General features: G+C 49.7%; 9 protein-coding genes across 9 annotated transcripts; 4 read left to right on the top strand and 5 right to left on the bottom strand.

The window, feature by feature from the left end:
- Window positions 1-179: 179 nt before the first annotated feature.
- BDR25DRAFT_41356 (uncharacterized protein) lies at window positions 180-1,169 on the top strand. Its single transcript, XM_033698535.1, has 3 exons — window positions 180-637; window positions 697-969; window positions 1,027-1,169. Exons 1-2 carry the CDS (start codon window positions 310-312, stop codon window positions 819-821), a joined length of 453 nt encoding a protein of 150 aa, XP_033553663.1. The 5' UTR covers window positions 180-309; the 3' UTR covers window positions 822-969; window positions 1,027-1,169.
- Window positions 1,170-2,001: 832 nt separating this feature from the next.
- Window positions 2,002-3,604, top strand: BDR25DRAFT_299992 (Arp2/3 complex 16 kDa subunit ARPC5). The gene is made up of 4 exons (XM_033689272.1): window positions 2,002-2,344; window positions 2,575-2,702; window positions 2,881-3,025; window positions 3,213-3,604. The coding sequence occupies exons 1-4, from the start codon at window positions 2,120-2,122 to the stop codon at window positions 3,273-3,275; spliced, it is 561 nt and encodes a 186-aa protein (XP_033553662.1). The 5' UTR covers window positions 2,002-2,119; the 3' UTR covers window positions 3,276-3,604.
- Window positions 3,605-6,752: 3,148 nt separating this feature from the next.
- Window positions 6,753-7,726, bottom strand: BDR25DRAFT_208746 (uncharacterized protein; the record flags this gene model as incomplete). The annotated part of the gene is made up of 3 exons (XM_033684582.1): window positions 6,753-6,972; window positions 7,052-7,463; window positions 7,558-7,726. 3 exons carry the CDS (start codon window positions 7,724-7,726, stop codon window positions 6,753-6,755), a joined length of 801 nt encoding a protein of 266 aa, XP_033553661.1.
- A 1,239-nt stretch (window positions 7,727-8,965) lies between these two features.
- On the bottom strand, window positions 8,966-10,492 carry BDR25DRAFT_299990 (uncharacterized protein). Its single transcript, XM_033689271.1, has 2 exons — window positions 10,099-10,492; window positions 8,966-10,041 (listed from the first exon to the last, which is right to left on the bottom strand). The coding sequence occupies exons 1-2, from the start codon at window positions 10,304-10,306 to the stop codon at window positions 9,329-9,331; spliced, it is 921 nt and encodes a 306-aa protein (XP_033553660.1). The 5' UTR covers window positions 10,307-10,492; the 3' UTR covers window positions 8,966-9,328.
- A 145-nt stretch (window positions 10,493-10,637) lies between these two features.
- Window positions 10,638-11,507, top strand: BDR25DRAFT_338963 (uncharacterized protein; the record flags this gene model as incomplete). Its single annotated transcript, XM_033693330.1, has 3 exons — window positions 10,638-10,850; window positions 10,900-10,940; window positions 10,996-11,507. Exons 1-3 carry the CDS (start codon window positions 10,765-10,767, stop codon window positions 11,505-11,507), a joined length of 639 nt encoding a protein of 212 aa, XP_033553659.1. The 5' UTR covers window positions 10,638-10,764.
- Window positions 11,508-11,652: 145 nt separating this feature from the next.
- On the bottom strand, window positions 11,653-13,233 carry BDR25DRAFT_390589 (uncharacterized protein; the record flags this gene model as incomplete). The annotated part of the gene is made up of 3 exons (XM_033698104.1): window positions 13,095-13,233; window positions 12,766-13,046; window positions 11,653-12,716 (listed from the first exon to the last, which is right to left on the bottom strand). Exons 2-3 carry the CDS (start codon window positions 12,914-12,916, stop codon window positions 11,653-11,655), a joined length of 1,215 nt encoding a protein of 404 aa, XP_033553658.1. The 5' UTR covers window positions 12,917-13,046; window positions 13,095-13,233.
- A 782-nt stretch (window positions 13,234-14,015) lies between these two features.
- On the top strand, window positions 14,016-15,734 carry BDR25DRAFT_309178 (uncharacterized protein; the record flags this gene model as incomplete). Its single annotated transcript, XM_033691060.1, has 3 exons — window positions 14,016-14,097; window positions 14,158-14,768; window positions 14,859-15,734. The coding sequence occupies 3 exons, from the start codon at window positions 14,016-14,018 to the stop codon at window positions 15,732-15,734; spliced, it is 1,569 nt and encodes a 522-aa protein (XP_033553657.1).
- Window positions 15,735-16,570: 836 nt separating this feature from the next.
- On the bottom strand, window positions 16,571-17,816 carry BDR25DRAFT_309177 (uncharacterized protein; the record flags this gene model as incomplete). Its single annotated transcript, XM_033691059.1, has 3 exons — window positions 16,571-17,572; window positions 17,705-17,735; window positions 17,782-17,816. The coding sequence occupies 3 exons, from the start codon at window positions 17,814-17,816 to the stop codon at window positions 16,571-16,573; spliced, it is 1,068 nt and encodes a 355-aa protein (XP_033553656.1).
- A 1,853-nt stretch (window positions 17,817-19,669) lies between these two features.
- BDR25DRAFT_348740 (uncharacterized protein) lies at window positions 19,670-20,794 on the bottom strand (the record flags this gene model as incomplete). Its single annotated transcript, XM_033694468.1, has 9 exons — window positions 19,670-19,898; window positions 19,958-20,012; window positions 20,090-20,172; window positions 20,220-20,266; window positions 20,290-20,324; window positions 20,360-20,405; window positions 20,451-20,576; window positions 20,613-20,669; window positions 20,720-20,794. The coding sequence occupies 9 exons, from the start codon at window positions 20,792-20,794 to the stop codon at window positions 19,670-19,672; spliced, it is 753 nt and encodes a 250-aa protein (XP_033553655.1).
- Window positions 20,795-20,801: the final 7 nt, after the last annotated feature.

The raw sequence follows: 20,801 nt of genomic DNA, 5'->3' as shown, positions 1-20,801 counted from the left end.
GGAGGATACGGGGCTAAGCGTGACGGCTTGCGGCAAGGTCTTGGGGGGGGCTGCAGGTACCTGCGCGCTAGCGCGTCTCTGGTGGATGTTGCAGGGATAACACGAAGTCCCGCCTGTGTGGGTGCGCAGATCCCCTTGTAAATGAGTGCGCAGGGAAGAAGTTGATGAAACAGCCCGAAGTCCCGTTGGTCGGCACGTCATGGAGCCTGCGCTTTGCTTCCTGAAAAGCACTCTCATTTCATTTGTCTTGCCGTGAGCCTAGGCGATGCTTTTGCAGCTAGCCCCCTAAACTGATTGTTACTTGTGTATATGAGGGACGGGTCCTCGCCGCCGGACTTTCTTGCTTTCACTCTTTGCTCCCACCCCTTCACCTTCACTCCCTCACCTACTCTCTTTAATAAAGCCAGCAACCTACCCGGCTGTAGTCCTCTGGTACACGACACCACCTCCCACACCACACAGCACTATTGTATTTGCGTGAGCTCGCACACACTGCCGCAACCTCGCAGACTACGCCGCTCCCTGCTGCCTTTTTTGCTCTGTTCTGCTCCGTTCTGCTCCGGCCCCGTCCTTGCACACAGCACGTCACCGCCGCTCACCAAGCTGACGCTCTATCTTGGTGCCAATCGCCGAATCTGTGAGTGAACCCGCGCGCTTGGGATTTTGTGACATGTCGCCGCTAATACTATAAAGCAGGCCACCTTCCCCCCCACAGTGTCAACATGATACTTAGAGCCTCGGAATCGAACAATATGGGACGCGGAGCCTATGACACGACCGGTACCCCGAAACCCCCACCGCCGCCGCCAAAGAGGCGATAGCGACATGTCGCCATCTACGTCTCAACATCGGACCTGCCGTCTCCGCCACGACCACGGTTTCTTTTTCTCTCTCGCCCTGGCTGGTCTCACTGCAATCCCGAGAATAGACATGTCCCGTTGAGGACCGAGGGATGACATTGCGCGCATCGTAAGTCTCGCTCACCTCACCTCGCATAAACTCTGACTAACCAATATATCGCTGCAGCCTTACTCCTCCATGTCACATTGCCCGACATGACCGACACTGCCAACTCTCCAATCCTTGCGCCTCTCACTTTCATCGGCTGTTACCTCGGATTACGCCCTTTTAATAATCAGCGACTCTTCGATTCCTCTCCTCAGCATGCCTAATACCCCGGACCTGCGTTCCTTTGATTGTTTCCAGCGAATTCCTTCCATCGACAGCCCCGTCCTCCCCCTTGCTTTGGCGCACCCTTCACAGTGACGGTATCTCCTTGTGGAAAAAAAAGTTTCCTTTACCTCTCGGCGTTTATTAGAATAGGATGGGCCCAGGCATGGATACCAAAAAAAATCGGCTTTTTCTTCGTTTCATTCGGGACAGCATATCAGGGTAGACTTTCCATTCGCCTGCGTTCGTTCGCATAGTGGCGTGGATTTTTTGTACAATAGCTCGGCGGAATGGCGGTCGGTGGATCCTGCACTTGGTTCATGATCACTACACGACGATTTTGCATTCACATCGGACGGCCACAAAGGCGACGGCGTTGTTCGCTTTGCCCTTGTTGGTATCATGGTTTGGAGCTGGAGGTGCCTGGGTCTCGGTCCTGTGTGTCGCGAGACACGCCCGAGGTGGAAATAGACTGTCTTTTTAATCACAATCTACATGAGTTGCCTTTATCGAGATCGATGATGTTATTCTTGGAGTGACCTCAAGTGCCCACGTCTCCTGCCGCAGCGGCATTGTCGCACTCGTGGCGCCGCGGATCTCCGTTGCGACCAGATCGATAGGCGTTGGGTGCCTGAGCTGCGCTGCGTCCGACCATTTTTGCAGTGGTTGAGCGCCGACCCTTGCTTGTGTGATGAGTGAAGGTACCTAGGTACCTCCCGATGTCGAGAAAAGTTTCCGATGCTCAGTATTGGGGAATTCGGGCTGCCCAAATGCTTGGCACTGGTGGAGACGCACGCAACCCCCACGATCACAAACATTGCAGCTTGCCCGCCGACTCCGTCATCACACCTGGCCGTGCCGACCAGACTGCAGCCACCCCTATTGCCTACTGTCCGATACTCTCGCATCTTCTGTATCCATCGTACCAATATAGTGGAACGCAGCCACCATGGCTACCGTCAACTGGCGCACAATTAACATTGACGCCTTGGATCCCGACTCCCCTGCCAACTTCGACCTGAGCACATTGACGGCCACCGTCGCGCCAGTCTCAACAGCTGATGTGCAGTCGCTCGCTGGGCAGATACGGCAGCTTCTCAGAGGGGGCGACAATGAGGGGGCTTTGCAGGGCGCGTTGGAGAATCCACCATACGGAGCCGATGAGCGGGGCAAGGTACGTCTCTACCAGCTGCTCCAACTCCACTCACTGTGCTCGCGCCGATGGCCCTCGCCCAAAATGGCGGGGTACTGTCGTCAAGTGTCTCTCCCAACCCGGGGCGTATGGTCACAGTCGCGACCGTCGAGCTGGACTGGGGATTCCGGCGACCGGGACAGCGTTTTGTACAATCACACAGAGACACTTGGGGTAGACGACGCTGACTGTAGTTTCACACTTTCCAATAGGATGTCCACCTAGCCACCGTTATCGAGATTCTCCAATCGATCCGGCAGTCAGATATGTCGCCGATGCTCGGCCGTATATACAAGTCGCCAGGTGGAACGGAGGCGTTGGACGTGCTCATGAAGTATATGTACGCTCCACTTCCCTAATTCAGCATCTAGGGAGGTCCTTCGCGAACCAATTCGGTCCCCTCCATACCGCCTTTTGCCTGCGAAGAAGCTCGAATGACCATGTACCTCCCTTGTCCTACCTTCCGTCTGAAGTTCCCTCATTGAGCGCTCTTGACTAACCACGTTGCTCCGGGACAGCTACAAGGGCATGTCACAGACGAACGCGGCGAGCACAACGCGGAACATAACCCCTCAAGCGACTGGCTTCTCACAAATCCATTCTCGTGGAGGAGGTGAAGGTGGTGGTCAGGCTATGAGTGTACTCCTGAGTTGGCACGAGAAGGTACGCGCCCCACTCTCTCTCCACATTATCTGCAACGCTATTCTTCTCTTCTCTCTTGAGCCTTTGGTCCGCTTTCTAGATCGCGACGTCTTTTTCGTCTCAAAAAGAAAGCGGGAAAAGAGAAAGCAGAACACGCGGCGCAGTAAGTCACGTGCCTTCATTAGCATGCGCTGACTCATGGTCGCAGGTCGTCGAAATAGCAGGCCCTGGCTGTATCGTCAGGGTAATGACTGACCGACGCACGGTTTGAGCAGGCGCCCAACAATCCAACCACGAACACCAACGCACCAAAGTCTGGCGCGAGCAGGCGTGGCGAAGAATCAGGATTTGGGCACCAAGTTTCATGCTCCCACTCACCCGCCCACGCAAGCCTCTCACAACCCAAAAGCAAAGTCATGAATGAAACAAGTCCAACGATATCATATCATATCACAATCAGCCATTACAGGCATCCTTCCATTCTTCCCTTCCCTCCCGTGCGAGCCAGACCACGTTTTGTCAATGACCTTAGCAGCGAGAATTTTTGTCTGATTTCCCTCACCCGGGATCCTGGTCCCTGTATGCTACACTTGCTGATGAGAAAGCACCAACAGCCCCTTGCAAACCTTGGAGTGTTCTTCAGCCTTATTTAAATTTTCTAGCAACATCCCAGGCCTTCCAGGCCTAGTCACTTTTTGGCCTCCGAGTTTTTCTGGATTTTTGATTTTGATTTTGATTTTCCTTGCGAAGCAGGGGAGCGGGATGAAAGTCCCGGGCCGCCGAATGGGCAGTCCTAAAGGCGTAACTGCACCGAATAATCCTTGGAAGCGGCGGCGCACGCTTCGATGCCTGCTTGCTAAACGGCATGTTCCAGGGACCTGTGTGCCTGATTGGGAAACTGCGTCTTTTGGCTATGAAACATGGATGCATCGCATCCACGTTCCCGAGGTCGCTTGTACACATCTTCAGACACGACGCTGTTCGAGATTTTCCACTCACTTTTCGCTTTTCGTAATTACGCAAGCGTAAACTCAATACTCCATGCCCACAATTCAGCCTCTGGTATGGCCTCACCAGCTCCGAGGCTATGAGCAGGTATACCTCCGATGGCGTACACATGCACGACCTGGGAGTGGACCTGCTTGTATTGCAGGTATTGCATATAGAGTCGACTCTTACGTATCCGACCTGCGTGCGCTTTATGCATACAGTATCCACAGCAGTATCCACAGTGTGCTCGTGCTCGTGCCTGTCTGTGTATGCTAATTGCGCCATCCATCCCGGAGCGAATCCAGGAACGAGTGTCCGGAACCTCTGGGCATGCATCAATCAGCCCACCCGACCTCTTTCCTATTACATAGATATTCTTTCACCGGTCATCGCTGGTCGATCATGGCAGGCAGTCGGTTGTTCACTATGTGGCTTTAGACCCCATGCAGGTACGGCACATTTCAATGCATATAGATGGAGTAGCTGGCGCGGTTCAATGCTTGGGATGCATGCATGCACTACGTTGCATCAACCGATTTTGAACAAGTCGAGCGTTCCACGGAAATTCGTCACTACAGACTGATGACTCTTAAGGCCTAACGGACCATGTGATAGCTGCCTACGCATGGACAGGGCAATGGTGAGCGCTGACATGTAATTTCCTCACGAGCGCAGACGCGGATGCTGATACAAGGCTCGGACCGGCGTCCCTGGGGTCTTGTCTGGTCTGGTCTGTATGCATGACATTGACACGATCGGAGCAGAGTTAGTAATATGTCCTGACTTTTCTCTTCTTCCACATCGATACCGCGCGTCAATATTAATCCTACGGAGTATTCACAGACAGATTTTCATGTCACTGGCTGCTGCGCTCGTGGGTTAATATGCACACTACAGCCGCAGACTCCGGGTTCAAGGGACGGTGGTAATATCGACCTTGCTTTCGCTACCAGTTCCAACTTTTTCGTCTTGCATACGTATATACTATATGTACATACGATAAGGTCTCTCCAGCTTTTCCCAAGCGATTTGTGTGCTGGGAATATATTGGAGATGGTGCTCCGCTGCTCTAACGGTTACGTATATGGGCACGCGACCTGTGGCGATTTGCACACCCCGGGCTCTCGACGCGCAGTAAATAGGTAGGCAGTCAAACCCACTAAGTTTATTGTGTAACCCTAAGGGCTTAAGGGTCGCGCATTCGCCTTCCATGATTTCTACCAGAGCCCTTTTAATTCCCACTCATCATCCATCCATCGCTTTCAATACTCTAGCTGTCAGGCCCAGTCTAGCTCCTCCCACTGTACATTCCGCCCACTAGATTCTTGTCAACTGACAGTCACTCGGAGTCTGAATCCACGCCTTGCTATTGATGCTAATTTTAACGACCCAGCCCAACCCATCGTATCCGGATATTAGGAAACTGTGCAGAATCTTCTCCTCCACCATCCAATGCGTACCATTCCAAGACGCAATTGCTGTTCTTCTGGAGGACGGGAACAGATACTCGGGTTCTATTGATGCTCTCCCCACTTTTAGAAAGATACTTAACGTTGTTGGTATTCATTCTCCACTGTGGTCATGGCCCCATGTTGCTATTGCTACTACAGAGAAATGCTGTGACATGCACGTTAATGTTAGATCTTGCCCAAATCTCTACTTAGGGAGACTATGGATTTCTTGGCACCTATGGCGAAGAGGTGGGATGAAGGAGTGTCGTGAACGGGTACTTGGCTTTCGCTCCAGGCTCTACTGCGCTAAATACCCATGGTCTAGAACATCGCAGGTAAGATGACGCTGAACTGGTAGCTGGATATAGAAAGACCTTGGATTGTAGCTAGGAACGAGATAGACGTTAGGCCGACGTGACAGATTGGATAGCTAGCATATGAAATTCCATTCCAACTCTGAGCACGTCCAAAGAATCCCTTAATACGATCGCCATGATACGCCATATCACCAATCCATCACCCCTTAAAACCCAAACCTAGATCCCTCCGCAAACCACCAAACCCCTAATTGATTGCACCTACATCTCACCTCCCTTCCCCAAAACAATCCAGTGTTTTCCCCTTCCGTCCAAAATGTGGTAAGACATGCATACCAACACAGTGCTAGAACTTAGAAAACTACCCAAGGCACGGCATTCATGAAGAGAATCTACGAACAGTATCAGATCCGTATCTCGGATTGGTACTGTACCTATTACCCTTACAATTTCCATGCCAGAGAGGCTGGGAGCAGTTTACGAGAGAACCTAGCGCTAATGCCAACGCCAACGCCAGGTTTATAGTTTTAGGGCATGGGCCGCGGAACGAGAATAGTGATAGGGAGGTAGAAAGATAAGAATGGACGTGATGGGACGGGATGGGACGATGAGATAGGCTTGAATAGAGCTACGGTGCGCCGTGAGAGTCCGGGGTGGTCCGAGAAAGCGACAGTGGGGAAGGGTGGTGCAAGTGTAAACGTCATCATGGATCGTGGCGGATGGTAGTGAGGATGATGATCATGATGGAGACCCTTGCGAGGCGCCGCTAAGAGGGAGTGCAATCCATTTCTTCCCTCTCCTCCTTTTCTAGACCCATCCAATCCATCCCGTTGCCGTCTTCCGGTTCTTGGGTTGCTCGTATATCGCCGTCCATGAATCCTCGGGTACCATCCTTCTAGAGCTCCGATGCAAATCCCAGCACCATTACCTTTACGCAGCCAGTGAAACCATTTACACTCCGCCATTGGCCTAATTCCCCTCATGATATTCTCAATTCGCACTCTCATTCTGATCATGCACTCCCTCAGATCTAGCATGCGCTGGCTCTGGCGCCCTGACCTCGTTCTCTAACAGCGCCTCACTGCCATTTTCAGGAGACTTCTCATTCGACCCATCAGGGCCATTGATAATATCGTCGCGGGTGCGGGTGTGTGCGGACCTGGGTCCGTATGCGTCAATGTGGGAGAGGGAGTGCCAGAGGAGGAGTGTGCTGTATCACCTTCGTTAACACCTAAAATTTGTGGAGGATATAGGAGTAAAGAGAAGGGCTGAGGGTTTGAAAAGCGTACCTAGCAACCGTTGCCACCATCCCTGGCCACAAAAACACCACACTGGCAATCCCTCGTCCGTTATCTCGATACTTCATCGGACTCCCGCCATACTCCCTTAGCAACCTTTCGGCTGTATTTGCATCCGTGCCCGTCACATATGCGCTCCTCATCGCCAATATTATGGTGAAAGTTAGTGCCGCGGAAAGTGTGAATAAGCAGGCAAGTATAGAACACACGCGCCAAGCAATCTTGACCCTGTACGATTCATGGCGTTCGGGCCAGAAGAGGTCAAAGAAGAAGGCCGAGCCGAAGATAGTGGCTACGTAAATGCCGACGAAGATGTTGTAGGACGCAATGCCAGTGAAGTTGTTGTTATGGACGGTAGCGCCCGGGCTGTGGGCCGAGACGAAATCTTGTTGGTCGACGTAGTCTAAGAGTAACGCTCGTTAATATCTACTCTCTAATTGCAAGACTATCTAGATCTAGAAGACAGGGGGGGATATCAGAGTGGGGAAGCAATGTACCAGAAAGAGCAGCCGTCCCAAGCGACTCACTGACAACGCAGAATATCATGGCGCATTGGTAGACGATGAACTTGGTCCGGCGGAGGTGGTACTCGTTGTTCCACATGTAGCTCGACTTGAACTTCCCCCACTGCATCTCTTTCAAGTCAAGACCCCATATCACCACCATCTTGTCTGATGATCTGATTAAGGTGTTCAGGTATGGAGCTTCGAGATGCGTACTAGGAGTGGGATAAGTCGGGATGTAATACCGATGACTATCGATCAAGTAATACCAGGATGTTTGACGCCTTTTAGAGAAAATGGGAGGATGAAAAGGCCAACTGGGGGGAGCGTTGCGTGGAGCTGAGAGCAAAGCAAAGAATCAGACAGACGCCAAGAGTGCACAGAGATGTGTGGTTGCAGCGGTGGCAGTCGCATTATAATTCTAGCAGATCCTGCCTCAACCTCTGGGGAGGCGCAATACACCCGCTGATCATTCCTTAGCTCTAGCTTATCCCAACCACTCACCCACCCTCTACCTCCTATCCTCAATCAACCTTCCTTTCTTCGTACGAATCTGACCCGTTTATCAGCTCCAAGCTGTGGCACACTTCCGGCCAAGCCGGATGCTAGATCCCACTAGAGGTTGCTAAAATCTGGGTTTAGATGTTTTAAGAGAGGATTGGTAAGGGTTGTGAGTGGAGGCTTCTGACTGCACGCGGAACATGTGCGTGTAGGTGGTAATGGACTAGGCGTTACGTCAGTGGCGACTGCACGGACCACTTTGTCATCACCACAGTTCTATGGGAATCTGAGAAGTCCCATGGTTGCACATATTCAACGAGGATGTTAAGCAACGCGCTCTTTTGTCTCACAAAGAGCTTGTTCATGTGCGTGGATGCGATTATTGAGAGCGTTGAGGTCAGTCGGGATCCGAAAACGCTACACCCTATTCCTCAGACTTATGTGCTCTGACTGCCAATGCTGCAATCCAGTGTGTATTTCTCATCAGCACCTGCCAGAGTAACGTTAAATGCTTATTCGGATATAGTCCCCACAAATTCTGCCGGTCATAGGGCTAAACACTACAATCCGCTCTCGTTAGAGCGATCCCTTGTGGCACTCACGTTGCGATTAGAAAGGTCCTGAGCCCTCAGTCAGTTGTCGTCCAGTTTGTTTGTGGTAGTTACTGTTTCTTGATACAGCGATGTTGATATGCTTGATTTTCTTTTCGATTCTTTGGAAGCTTGCCGAGAGAAATGACTGTAGCGCATTAAAAATTTTATCATTAGAAGCAGAAACTAAGGTCTTCGGGCCGCTGCAGAGCAGAACTTACAAAATTCGCTGGTGTGACTCAGACCTGCTATGAATGCTTGCTGTTGTAACGCTCTCATGTCGTTGATGTACAGAAACTTCACCAAACGTTGGGGCACTATGTTTACCTCAGAGTTCAAACAAGAACTGACCCTCACCCGTAGTCTAAATCAAGTGTTCTCAAGCTACCTAGGCATCAAATGAAAAAGGTGGTATCTAGTCTGTCCAACAATCTACTCAATACATTGCATTACCTCCATCCTTTGTCCAGCACGATGAAGAACCCCTAAAAATGGTGCTATCCTGTGAACAGGAATGGAAACTCCAGAAAATGCCGCTGCCAACACCAAGACTTGATATCTCAAGTAGCGGCCTTCCAAACATGTCTTCGTCCAACCCTTAGTATCGCATTGTGTGTCAGGCCATGGCCCATTTACCAGTCATCCGGTGTTTGTAAGTCATGTGATATCCACTATTATGATTCAGTGTCAGCCACCCAACAAGACCATCCCGCGCAGATCATAGTCGCCAATATCCAGATGCTCGCGTATCCTACGGCTCCACTGGGGTCTGTTCCACGAATCGTAAGAGTCCTCTGAATAGTATTCGCCAGGATGAAGATACTTAAAACTACTGTTTGTCGGACTAGCGTCTTCGTGCGCTTGCTCCAAAACCAGAAATTATATCTAAGCGTCTCTGGCAGAGTGGCACTCGCGGGGTCGAATGGCACAACCGGTGTAGCGGCTCCGGAGGCCGGCTGGGCGCCAATTGAAGGATTGAGCAGGAAGCCTTTCGCGGCGATACCTACAGGCAGCATCTTAGCGATCAAGGTGATGGGTGTTTCCTTATGTGCTAGCTCGAGAGTTGGGATTTCAAAATGAGAGACCAAGAATTCGTTCAGTTGCTGCGCCTGCAACGCGATCCATATCACAGCCACGTATACCCCAACAGACATGATTCCGGTCGATGTTTGAACTTGGAAGCTGTTCAACAGGAAGCGATTTGGGAGCGGGGCATTCGGGTTATGGACGTCGGAGCGCGGGCGGAGCAGGTACGTTGGAAGCGCAATGGAGATGATCTCGGCGACCACATTAGCGCTAATGGTGAGGGTTGAGATTTGGTAGTAGGTGGTAAGGAGATAGGCGAGCGGAGCGTTGGCTACAAGGGTAAGGCTGGAGATGTCGAGGACTGGAGTACATTAGCTAAGAGCGCGCAGGAATGATGTGAACACGCCAGGAGACGTACAGTCGTAGTGTAGGAACCAGCCAACCAAGAGCACGAGGATCTTATAAGTGAGAAAGCCAGCCACATGGTAGATGTCAGCCTCCTTCCGGCTGATCTTCCCCAGTTCCTCGCCCAGGAAGTTTGTCGCGGCGGACAAGACCGTAGACCTTATGCCCAAGCTCAAGACCACGAGTATCAGGATGCGAAGGCTAGAGGGCAGTCGAGACATCCGGATTGGAGCTGTTGGTAGGCCATTTGTGACGACAGTGGGCTCGGCGCGGCTGGTTATCTTCGGCGGTGCCATGCTGCAAGGAGGGAAGAGGAGGAGTGAGGAGAGGAAAAAAACGACAGGGGGTTACGAGGAAGGATGGAGGATGCGCACCCCACAAAGTGCTGAGTTGGACGTCGGATGGCGATGGCAGGCAGCCTGTGTTGTTTTGGACGTCATGCCCGCTTCACTCATTGGTTCGTCAGGCAACGCGACGAGCTTGGACCACTTTGACATTCACTGATACTTCGGGCGGCGGTTACCCTTCAACTCTGCCGAGTACATAAGGTATATTATATCGACAAACCGGACTTCCTCAAATCATTCAACTCAATTTCCCTCGGTAGTTTTGAAAATGCGTACACACGTGCGATACGAACTCGGAGTCCTCGTGGGCGGTCAATTCAAGCAATGTGCAAATGCGGCTGGACAGGACTACTATGAGGACCTGTATTATGGGGGAACACAGTTGGACGTTCCGGTTGGCTACGAGGATTCTGATCAGGTATTATTATACGCGGCCTATTGAGATAGCCCAGACTAAGTCATCTTAGGATACATGGACACAGGATACATCCAAATCTTAGCCTCAGTGGTAAGTTTACTGTACTCCAGGTCGAACTTAGGTCGGCTGGAACCATTAACGGCAGCTTATATGTGTATGAGGAACAATCGAACTGGGCGCATCACACGTAACGACCCCAACCCGGCGCCGCTTGCTACGTACCTAGATGTGCCCCTTATGAAAGCGGCTGTTAGGGATATTCAAGTTGCCCCTGAAGCTCATGAGTCTATATATAGGAGGGCTATAGTAGAGATCCTATGGTTCTGTTTCCCGGATAGGGATAGCTGGGGGATTTATCAAGAGGAGTCACGAGGCGAATTGGATCAGAATGAATCGAAGCCAGATATGGCAGTGCTTAAGCTTGTTGCTCGTCCTGGAGGCAGCCTCTATACGTACGATTACTGTTTAGTTGAGAGTAAGAAGAAGGGTGGATCCTGGTCTGCAGCAGTGGAGCAGCTAGGCAGACATTGCGCTGGCACAGAGGTTGAGTCGAAGCAAGTTTACGCCATCACTCAAGTTGGGGAAGAAATGGAATTTTATAAGGCAAAGGACAGCGAGCTTATAAGGATGGCTGATCGTCTGCACTTTGTGCATTAGGTTGAAGCGGTCATGAACATGTGCGGATACTTAAAGAAGCACCCACTACCACTATTCAAACCTGAGGTTTGAAGCGTTAGTTCTACATGAAGGCAATTAAAGCTTATTTCACATTAATTATAGAACTTCTGATTCAGAATGGCGCCTAGCTCCTCCCTCTGTACACTAAACCAATCTCACTCTTAGAAAACCAGAGTTGAGACTCGACGGGGGACCAAGGGGTGCGGTTCGTCCACGTTTCCTCTAACGAAATATTCAAGACGCCATCTTTCCACTGAAATACAGACCCTACGCCAAGCAAACACCCGATTTTTGCAGCAGCTACTGACCCTGCAGACACATATTTCAGAATATTATCCTGAATCTCTATAGGTAGTAAGTGAAGGCGGGTACTATTAGGGCGAACGGACGGCGTTACAGCCCAGATAAGGTAATCCAGCGCTAGAGTGGACGGAGGCTCGGTATCAGGATTGCCATTGAACAGCCGCTCCGGTGCAGTATACTCGAATACGTTCGGACTAGTAGCGCGGCATAACATAATATGCTTAATAGACAGGATCATGTACGGGTTGGTGGCTATAGATTCCAGAGATGTTGCGTGCTTTTGGACTATTGATATCCCTTCCTGGATCGAGTGACATACCACGGCGTGGACTTTACCAAAGCAGACAATACCAGCTTCCAACGGTCTCCATGTCGGTAGTTGTGTAATCCAGACATGGCTGCCTCTTCGACCATGTCGCTGCTTCGTCTCTTCATAGATGTCAAAGTCAAGCTTTGAAAGCAAGAGGAGAGCCCGTGCAAGTACCCGTAGAGTAATAGCATTATAGCTATTTCTAAGAATATGCCTCCACTGTCGGTCAAAATCGCGTAAGATTCGATGTGTAAATTCGCGAGTCCTTTTGTCGATCAGCACCTGTGGTCTCCAGCAAGGTGTTGTCAGACTATGCGTCGGATTCGAACGTAGAGGAACAGGCGGGCCAAGATATTCCATACTAGCGAGGGTTATAAGGCCATTTCGGAGACACGAAAGAGGTATTCGGCGTCGATGATAACGATTTGTTTGAAGGAGTATACCATCATCTAAATTGAAGGTCCAGAGTGCGTGGAAATCAATACCTCGAATATCTCCGAAGGGATTTACCGTATCATAGGGTTCATTTTCGTTCCACTTAAAAGGAAGGGCTGTACGTAAGGTATTAAGCGATACTAGGATAGAGGTTAGCCGCTATAGAAAGTAAAATGGCAGGCTGCTCACCTTTCTCTAGTTTAGATATGATTCTAACAAAGACCTGCAGATGAGCCTCATCGTCGTCATTCGTCACCCAGGTGCCGAACAAAATCCGTGTAGTTCCCTCATCTTGTGGCAATATGCCCGACGACGTAAGAAGATACGCTAGGACCCTCATTGCCTTATCGGCGAAGGTAAAAGAGCAGAATGAGCTGGTCAAGGACGAGATTGTGTGGAGATGATTGATTGATTGGCTTCGGAGGGAGGGAGCCTGGATCGTTTAATCGGGCGTACGTCTTCTATTCCACCTTCGACCATGAGCCAGGGTACCCTGAACAGGGGTAATGTTACAATACTGTACAGAGAAAAGATAACGCGGCTGAGTAAGCGCTCAGGATAACGTGATTCACCACTCATCCGCCAGCCCCAAAAACCACCAAAAATCGCAAAAACCGACCCTTGCAAATTTAACAACGCGCGCATGATAAAACTTAGAAATCTAATTGTAGCCTTTTCTACTCATTTCAAGACTCTAGTTGAAGTCAATAAACACTTGGTTTCGTAAATCTTGAGATCCAGTGATTTGGGGGCCAAAACTTCATGAAATATTAATATCTCGATGCTGTACTAGCCAATTCGTCTAGAATCGTAGCAAGAGCTTAAAAATGAGCAGAAAAGGCTACAATTAGATTTGTAGGTTTTATTGCGTGCGTTTTGTTGAGTTTGCAAGGGTCGATTTTTGCGATTTTTGGTGGTTTTTGGAGCTGGCGGATGAGTGGTGAAACACGTTAGTTGAGCGGGCAGAGCCGCAGAGTAGGATAGAATACCCATAGTCTCTGATGATTCCGCGCTGGTGACTGATTCTGCATCAGGAAATCGAGTGATGCCGAACTTTCTGAAGCGGTCAACTCCATGTACCGCTAGTACAGCCGTGCAGCAAGATGCTATGTATATCTGTCAGATGTCTCTACAACTGAGTGGAGTAGAGCAGATATAGATGCGCAGAGTATGTGGGAATCTGCTTTCCGGGCTAGTGAATGGTTTTTGCGCGGTTGGACTCTCCAAGAGCTGCTTGCTCCTAGCTTGGTCGAATTTTTCTCGAGGGAGCGCAAGAGGCTCGGTGACAAGATATCTCTAAGCCAGAAGATCCATGAGATCACGGGTATTGCTGTTCTAGCACTCCATGGCACATCTTTATCTCAGTTTAGCGTTGAGGAGCGGTTTAAGTGGGGCTTACTCTCTACTGGGTATTTTTGGTACCTCAATGCCGCTCATATATGGTGAAGGGAGAGACAGCGCAGTCTGTCGGCTTAAAAAAAAAGATCAACGAAGCATCAGACTGTCACAGCAAGGATAGAAGTACGCGTACAGTCAATGTTGCGTCATTTGCTTTATTTATATTGCTAATGTCTTGCCTAGTTAGCTCCCCAAAAATACCGCAGAAACCACTCTTCACCATCCCCTTCCGACGCGACCCCGACTTCGTCGACCGCGGCGACCTTCTCTCACAGATTGACAAACGATGCTCACAACCGGCTGGTCGCGCAGCGCTTGTTGGACTGGGAGGGGTGGGAAAATCTCAGCTCGCGATCGAACATGCCTACCGCACCCGAGACCAATCACCGCTAACATGGGTGTTCTGGGTGCACACAGGGACACGAGCGCGGTTTGAAGAGGGCTACCGTAGAATCGCTGAAGTAGTGAGGATGGATGGTTGGGATAATAAGAAAGCGGATATTCTACGGCTCGTCTATATCTGGCTTTCCGATGAGTCAAACCGGTTATGGAAAATGATTGTTGATAACGCTGACGATGTAGGAGTCTTCTCCTCACCACTCAATACACTTCAGATGTATCCCTCCGCCCCACTGGATCAACCAATTGTGCCACTCTCAGAGCTCCTACCGCAGTCGCCGAATAGATCGACTCTTTTTATCTCACGAAGCCGAGATGCAGCCTTTCGACTGACTGGAAGCTATGGGGACATCGTGAAAGTGGATCGAATGGATCAAGAGCATGCTCTGGCTTTAGTCAGAAAGAAGCTTCTGGGGGGCTATGAACAGGACGATGCAGTAGCATGAATCGAAGCGCTAGATTATATGCCTCTTGCCATCACACAGGCAGCCGTTTATATTAATCAGAGAGCACCGAGGGCGACAGTGGCTAAATATGTGCAGAAATTCGGCCAAGGTGATCGAGATCGAGCAAAACTGCTAGATTCGGACCTTGGCGACATGCGTAGAGACGGCAAAGCGTTGAATTCGATCATAGCCACCTGGCAGATTTCATTCGAGTACATCCGCAGAGCGAGGCCTTCGGCAACGCGTCTGCTATCGCTGATGAGTCTATTCGACCGGCAGGGAATTCCTGAGCCTCTGCTGAGCGCCCACTACGGAGAAGCAGACGATGACCAGTTAGATTTTGAGGATGATTTGACCATGCTGTTAAATTTCTCTTTGGCTTCAACTAACTTAAGCAGAAGCCAGATCGAGATGCATCGGCTGGTGCAGTTGTCAACGAAGAGATGGTTAGAGTCAAACAAAGAGCTGGAAGTATGGAAGGAGAAGTACGTAACGCTCATGGATGAAAGCTACCCGGTGGGACGGTACGAGAACTGGGTGGTGTGTCAAGCACTGTTTCCACATGCTCAAGTTATAGTAGACGCCAGACCAACTAATGACAAGCTGGAGGCTTGGGCATCAACACTTTTCAAGGCTGCATGGTATGCAAGTGAAATAGGAAATTACCAAGCAGCTTGGGAAATGGGTGTCCGCGCCTTGGAAGCGAGGAAGGCCACTGTGGGAGCAGAGCACCCAGATACATTAAACAGTCTCAATAATATTGGGCTCATGTTGTTTTGGCAAGGCAAGTACAAAGAGGCTGAAGCAATGCACCAGCGAGCACTGGAAGCAACAAAAAGGGTGCTTGGCGACGACCACCCTTCCGCGCCGACCAGCATGGCCAACCTGGCGTCGACGTACAGGAATCAAGGGTGATGGAAGGAGGAGGAAGAGCTAGAGGTGCAAGTAATGGAGACAAGCAATAACGTGCTTGGCGACGACCATCTAGACACGCTGACCAGCATGGCCAACTTGGCGTCGACGTATATTGACCAAGGAATGCACAAAGAGGCAGAGAAGATGCACCGGAATGCGCTGGCGGAGAGAGAAGGCAAGCTTGGGCCGGATCATCCTGACACGCTCTTAAGCTTATACTGCCTTGCACACCTCCTAGCGATCGTCCAGCAATATGATGAATCTACAAGATTGTATAAAAGAGCAAGCTCAGGATTTGAAAGTCAACTAGGGGAAGATCATTCAACGACGACAGCGGCCTGTCGAAAACACTTTGCTTCGATGCTGTTAGCGGTGGAACAGGAGACAGGTTCTAGTGGAGGTCTCTTTGAGACCGATACTCGTGATTACGCCATGGCGTCGCTCGACTTTGACTCGTCAATGCCCCTGTTGGATGGGGCCCGGCACTTTACCATTCTAGAGCTAGCTCCAGTCTAATGAAGCCACCTCCTAGAGTTTATTTCCGATGTGTAATTTTTGAAGGCGCTTATAAAGTCATTTCCGCGCGTTTCAGCGGGTCGCGGCAAAAGGCGGAGAAATACAGTGCATACGAAGCTGAAACGCGGAAATGACGTTATAAGCGCCTTTGAAAACTACACATCGGAAATGAACTCGAGGAGATGATTTCACTTGACTAGAGCTAGCTCCGAAGGGTAAAGTACCCGGCCCTATGCAGCAGGGGTATTGACAAGTTAAGTCAAGCGGCGCAAAAACCTGGAAGGCGAACCTGGCCACCATTGTAGCTCCTTTCCCTAAATTCACTTCATCTCCTTCTCACTTTCCTTCTCCATGCCATGAGCTCTAGCACATTGCACTGCGTGTCCTAGTACCTTTAGGAACGCTGGCCTTGCCTGGTAGCTAATCTCTAGGCAATGGGGTGCATTTGTGACGATACCAATCTCTGCAGTCGTCTTCTCAAAGAGCCTGGCGAAGTCATCCATGGCCGCCTTCGACGTGTCCCACAACGCATCATGCTCCGCTGCTAAACCAAGAACCGGGACTTCAACATCCTTCGCACACACCCTCCATTCGTTTATCCTGGATGTCGCTTCTATAACCTCATCGACTGGCGCCGGATTATTCAGCTTCGAATGAGTGGTGGCGAAGTCTGCGCTGACTTGCCCATTCAACATCATGGCGTCTCGAACCTCGTCCGGCCAATTAAAATGCTTCCCCGTCTGCGGAAGCGGTGGGGGCTCCACACCGTTCCATCGCGGGTTCGCCCGGTCTGTGATTCCCGTCGTACAAAGTCCAGAGAGAGGGTAGCCCCTCGGTGATGATGAAGTAGCGTAAAGGGCTGCAACCATGACACCAATCATTCCGCCGATCGAGTGTCCAGCTAAGACGATAGATGATGCTCCTGCCGGTTTGCCAAAATCCTCCCAGATGGCTGGCAAGATCGAGGTATGCAAATTTTTGGACTGCTCCCTTAAGGAAGTCTGGCCTTCCGAAATAACTGGTAGCGTACTGTCCTTGTAGCCCTGTCGATTGAGAGAGATGACGGGAATGCCTAGAGTGGTGCTGAGAGGCTCGATCGACCTTTCCGGATCTGAATCGTAGTAGTCTGACGCATAGCTTCCACCATGGAGGAATACTACCAACGGACGATGGCTACTAAGTATCGGCGAAGGTGGTGGAATTGACGCAAGGCCGGTGATTACGAGGCCTTCAGACGGTGTCACAGAGAAGGATTTCATTTCAAAGGATGCTTTGGTGATGAGAAGCGGCAAATCCACTAGTCTTATGTTGGCGCCTAACACCTGAGCTTTAAAAGCAGCCCACAGCGCCTGCTGACTGATCCGTCAGAGTTTAGCTTGTTGGCCTTAATCCACACTCTGAAAGGCCACATGCAGCCAATGGGAAGATCGTGGTTTTGCAGCGAGGCTGCTTACGTGAGAAACTAGGAGCTCGGAGACGAAAGGTCTGGAGAAAGCAGCCCTCTAGTAAATGCTAAGATGTCACAGCTCACACAAAACCACGACCCTCATGTCTCGTTGTTGACATGTTGGGGCATTAAAGCGTAGTCTCACAAACTCCCCCGATCTTTCCGACCCTGGTGGGCAACTTGCCATATCAGTGTTTCTGCAGCTGTGGTGACCGATTACATGACATATCACGATGATACTCTTCATCTACAGTAAATACCGCCGCATTACGCCCTCTCTTCCCGCATCCCTGTCCAGCTGGGCCTACTCTATGAATCCTCAAACCTTAATGCCTTCGTCAAATGGTATCTTTTGTGGCGATAACAATCAAATTTCTAACCGCGCCTCACGGTCTTTTTTTAAGTTGGAAGCTGTAGTCTTTTTTTTTGGTCTACTATTTCTTCTCGAAGCCGGTCTCATTTCTAATTCAGTCTTGCACTCCAAGATTTATGAGACATGACAAGATATCCTGCGCGTTTTTCGCGGCCTCCACGATTTCATGAATAAGTCGAATTCCACATCACATATCGCTGGGCTCTATGTCGATTTTTAGAATTCCTGAATCCGTCTTGATGCAAGGGTAAGGAAAGAAGGTCCCAAGAGTGACCATCGAAGACTTTATATAGTTCCGCAGCCACAGTGAATGTTCTGATGATGTTTTGTGGACACGCGGTTCTTCGACCTTGAATCAGCGGCTCGGTGCCATTAGTCCTCCTCGGCATTTCTTGTACCGCTGCTACCTTGGACAGACCCTTGCAAAGTTTATTGAGTCAAGTTTGATGACGTGATTAAGCTTGGTTTTTCTTCATTCTCCGTCAGTTCATCGTTCCCGGCCATTGTTTTTAGAATCTCCGGAAGGGTGCATAGAGAACCCAGTCGGTAGTTGGAAATCCGAGTGAGGGCCATACTACTCCCCCTTCCATGTTTGGTGGATTACTAGATTTCTCTCCGAGAGCACAGTAGCCAGCATAACTTAGTCTACGCAGCTTCAGATGCAGCGTACTTTGCCCTGGGATAGCAAATAGGACATTTCTTTTTGGGGTGAGGTTTGTGTGTATTGCTTTTTGTCTACTAAGAAAATTGTCCGTACGCAGCAGCAGCGCTACGGTCTGGATACTAGTGTGAAGCTATGTGAGGCACCAGAGACATGAGGAACTGCATTGAATGTATTGCTCGAGGAGTCCTTTGCAGGAGTCTTATATATATGCGAAATAAGTGGGTGGGTCTTGGCAACAGAATATGGTGCTGATGCATCTGCCGATGCATCCGACCATCGTGTGACGACACATCCGACACATCTGACTATCATTTGACTATGCTGACGATGCATCCGAGTGTCATCATTGCAAACAACTAGTTATCGCGCGAGAAGGATCACGTAACTATGTCACGTGACGCTCGTGCGCGAACATGTAGATATTCTCCTTTTCATCTGTACGCAAGAGAGAAGACAAGCAATGACCAGAAATCTGTTGCCCACCCTACCTACTCCGTACGCTGTGCACACCGTACACTACTCTTACTCTTGCTACTTGAGTGCTTATACCATAAGCAGCTAGCTAAAAGAGCCCATTCAACAAAAATAAATCGTTTTATGCCCGAAAACATAGTCGAGGCAGCATATGGGTTGGCTTTCAGGACTTTTATTAGAGACGGGTGCCGAGTCTGATATCACCTTTTGGGTCTCTTAGGTAGATGCGGAGTTATAGCCGAATATTTTCATGGAGCAGCATTGCTTGGGCCTTCATAATTCTATTGCCGCCCACAGATTCATGGTACCGAATGTACGAGGAAAGAGCAATCGGGTGTACAGGACGCTTCTTATATCTAGGGAATCTTGGACCAGGAGAAATCCTCTAGAAGCAGTCACTACACTCGTCACTAAATGATGCTTGATCCACACATATCCCCCCCCTAAGTTGTTGTTCAAGTTCAGGTCCATTTGACCTGTTGTGGTATATTTCGAAGCTCGAAAAGCAGACCTAGGACAGGATACAATAAGTTGCTCTCCGTTTCGGAAGGCACCACGCAGCTCGGCGGTAATATTTTTGTAATTTGTCCGGGACCTAGGGCTGTTGTGATCGGATTTTTGTTTACATATATCTCCAAAGTAACTACGTTTTGTATGTAAAGGGCTGCATTTGACAATACTTGAAAGGAACTGAGCAGGGATCATGAGTGTTATTTTGCTTCTACTTGCTAGGGATCCTGAGGCCTGACAGTCTTCGATTTATTTCTGAATTCGTAACAGAACATGGAACATCATCGACTCCCTCTAATTATTTTTGGAGGTGAATCTGGAGAGATCTGGAGCTATTTTATAGTGTGATATAGTTTTGAGTTTCCACCAACCCTTGGCGAGATCTCGAATCAGTTTGGATGTGGGACCCGGAGTTCCAGAGGTGTGTACTTGTGCAAGAAGGATGTAAGCAACCCTGAGAGATATTTAAAGGCAGTAGGAGGTAAGTGCTTAAGCGGAGACGTCGAGTGATAGTCTATGATTTGAATTATCATATGCATTTTTGAAGGCTACGAGGGATTCCCTGGAGCACGGTGTCTGCTTCCACTTGTTTTTGAAACGAATTATCTTAGGATGGAGTCCAAATTTACCGCTAGGCAGACAGGGGGCCATGTCTCGAAACATGTACAGTTTTCGACTCGTGGAAGGCTACATCAGTTGGTAACGAGACAAAATATTTTAACCACTCGGAACCCCAAGATATGGAAATGTGACGAAGCCCAAACACAGAGCGAAGTGATGTCTATATATGGAGGCGCAGGTAGGAGTTCTAAATAGAGTAAAATCCTGGTAGTTTCTAGAGTGCTTCATGTTCGTTTTCTTGATGTCCGGGGCGAATCTCAGCATAAATCTGACTGAAGAATAGGGGTATTTTTTGGGCGCAGCCCCGGAAAGATGTATCTTCTTGTCCGCCTTAGAAACTCGTTTACATGCAGAAATTTTTCCAACTACTCTAAGACCACATGGGGTGTGTATATTAGAGTTTTGATAAAGCCTGCAGCTCCAACAGTGACGTATTGAGGAAGGAAGGAGATCATGGATGAT

Source organism: Lindgomyces ingoldianus (genome assembly GCF_010093535.1).
Source record: "Lindgomyces ingoldianus strain ATCC 200398 unplaced genomic scaffold BDR25scaffold_2, whole genome shotgun sequence".
NCBI lineage: Eukaryota > Fungi > Ascomycota > Dothideomycetes > Pleosporales > Lindgomycetaceae > Lindgomyces > Lindgomyces ingoldianus.
This window is presented reverse-complemented; position numbering and strand designations above follow the sequence as displayed.

Bases quoted from the DNA above. Each gene is read 5' to 3' on its own strand.
- BDR25DRAFT_299992 (XM_033689272.1), top strand. From the start codon at position 2,120: ATGGCTACCGTCAACTGGCGCACAATTAACATTGACGCCTTGGATCCC. The intron at 2,345-2,574 runs GTACGTCTCTAC...ACTTTCCAATAG, and splicing joins GAGCCGATGAGCGGGGCAAG to GATGTCCACCTAGCCACCGT. The intron at 3,026-3,212 runs GTACGCGCCCCA...TCATGGTCGCAG, and splicing joins TCCTGAGTTGGCACGAGAAG to GTCGTCGAAATAGCAGGCCC.
- BDR25DRAFT_41356 (XM_033698535.1), top strand. From the start codon at position 310: ATGAGGGACGGGTCCTCGCCGCCGGACTTTCTTGCTTTCACTCTTTGC. The intron at 638-696 runs GTGAGTGAACCC...ACTATAAAGCAG, and splicing joins TGGTGCCAATCGCCGAATCT to GCCACCTTCCCCCCCACAGT.
- BDR25DRAFT_299990 (XM_033689271.1), bottom strand. From the start codon at position 10,306: ATGTCTCGACTGCCCTCTAGCCTTCGCATCCTGATACTCGTGGTCTTG. The intron at 10,042-10,098 runs GTACGTCTCCTG...AATGTACTCCAG, and splicing joins CTGGTTCCTACACTACGACT to TCCTCGACATCTCCAGCCTT.